Genomic DNA, 1,481 nt, shown 5'->3' with positions numbered 1-1,481 from the left:
TCCAAAGCCACAGAGAAACCCTGTCTCGAAAAACAAAAACAAACAAAAAAAAATCAAATACTATGTGAGCTTTATGTGGAATCTGAAATAATCCAGCTTATAGAAGCAAAAGCAGAATGGTGGTGACCCAGCATTTTAGGAGTGGAGGAGGAGAGGTTAGGGAAATAGCTGAAGAAGGAGACATAAACTCAGGAGATTTACTGACTACACTAACAATGTATTGCAGACTTGAACATGTCTAAGAGAATGGGCTTTTAAGTGTTCTCATCACAAAAGAAGTAGGCATGTAAGATAGTTTGAGATAGTTGGATATGTCAGTAGCATGAAGTTATCTCATAAAGGATCATATATCAAGACATTTTGTATGTCATAAATGCATGGTTTTGTCAATTTAAAATAAATACAAACCTTAAATTATGATTATGTTAACTTTACTAAGTTGGGTCAAAGCCTTTTAATGGTCCAGGATGTCCATACTTTATGGACATGAGCTTCCACACAGATTGTGAAAAGATTTATGCCCTAAGGGTGTCTGTTTGGATTATCCCCACCTCTAGACTTTTACCTGGTAAACACGTCTTCCACTGGGTGATGAGATTAAAGTGACGGACTCTCGATCAACTAAATCCAAGGCCTGGATGGCCGATGACCCAAACACAAACTTCAGCCTAGGGAATATAAGGACACTGGGTTAGAAGGGTTGATCCTGAGACACGGAGGATCACTCTCCTATCTCTTTTTGATGGTGGTGCTGAAACAGAAGCCAAGGCCTCATACATGGCAGGCAAGCATTGTGCCGCTGTGCTCTCCCTCAGTCTCTGCACCCTCCTGAGTGTGCTGTTCCTCAAGGCCATCCTCTTAGGGATGGTTGCTAACTGGCCTATAACTTGCCAGGAGGCTAGTGCTGGGATTAGGAGCACAGCCGGCACAGCTGGCTTTTAGGGGGTGCTGGGCTTGTGCTCAGGCGCCTGTGCTTAACAAGTAGTTTACAACCGACCTGCCTCCCCTGCCCAATCCTCAGACTTTAAATAAAAAAACTAATTTTTTTTTTTTTTTTTTGGTTTTTCGAGACAGGGTTTCTCTGTGGCTTTGGAGCCTGTCCTAAAAAAAACTAATTTTAACTTGGAAAAAATATTAATAAAACTCATGGACTTGGGCTGAAGAGATGGCTCACAGTTATGAGCACTGGTTGCTCCTCCAGAGGACCTGGATTTGATTCTCAGGACCCACATGGCAGCTCATACCCATCTGTAACTCCAGTTTCAAGAGATCCAATGCCTGTCTCTAGCCTCCATGGGCACTGCATACATGTGGTGCACAGAAAAACATGCAAACAAAACACCCCTCGGGCAAGCACTTGCTTTTTCTCTTCCACCCTCCCGTCGGAGCCCCTCCTTTCTCTTCGCCCTGGCACTCACATGCTCAGAACACACTCCACCTCTGGACTACCTCTGCACATGCTCAGAACACACTCCACCTCT

At 44.0% G+C, this 1,481-nt stretch overlaps 1 protein-coding gene across 1 annotated transcript in view; it reads right to left on the bottom strand.

The window, feature by feature from the left end:
- Zswim7 (zinc finger SWIM-type containing 7) overlaps positions 1–1,481 on the bottom strand; it is a 14,964-nt gene that overhangs the window by 6,957 nt on the left and 6,526 nt on the right. Inside the window, exon 3 of the mRNA XM_005349890.2 lies at positions 566–668. Coding sequence (XP_005349947.1) covers positions 566–668 — 103 coding nt within the window. The remainder of the gene's footprint in view (positions 1–565; positions 669–1,481) is intronic.

Source organism: Microtus ochrogaster, chromosome 7 (genome assembly GCF_000317375.1).
Source record: "Microtus ochrogaster isolate Prairie Vole_2 chromosome 7, MicOch1.0, whole genome shotgun sequence".
Taxonomy (NCBI): Eukaryota; Metazoa; Chordata; class Mammalia; order Rodentia; family Cricetidae; genus Microtus; species Microtus ochrogaster.
Note: the sequence above shows the minus strand (reverse complement) of the source record. Positions and strands in the feature narration are given on the sequence as shown.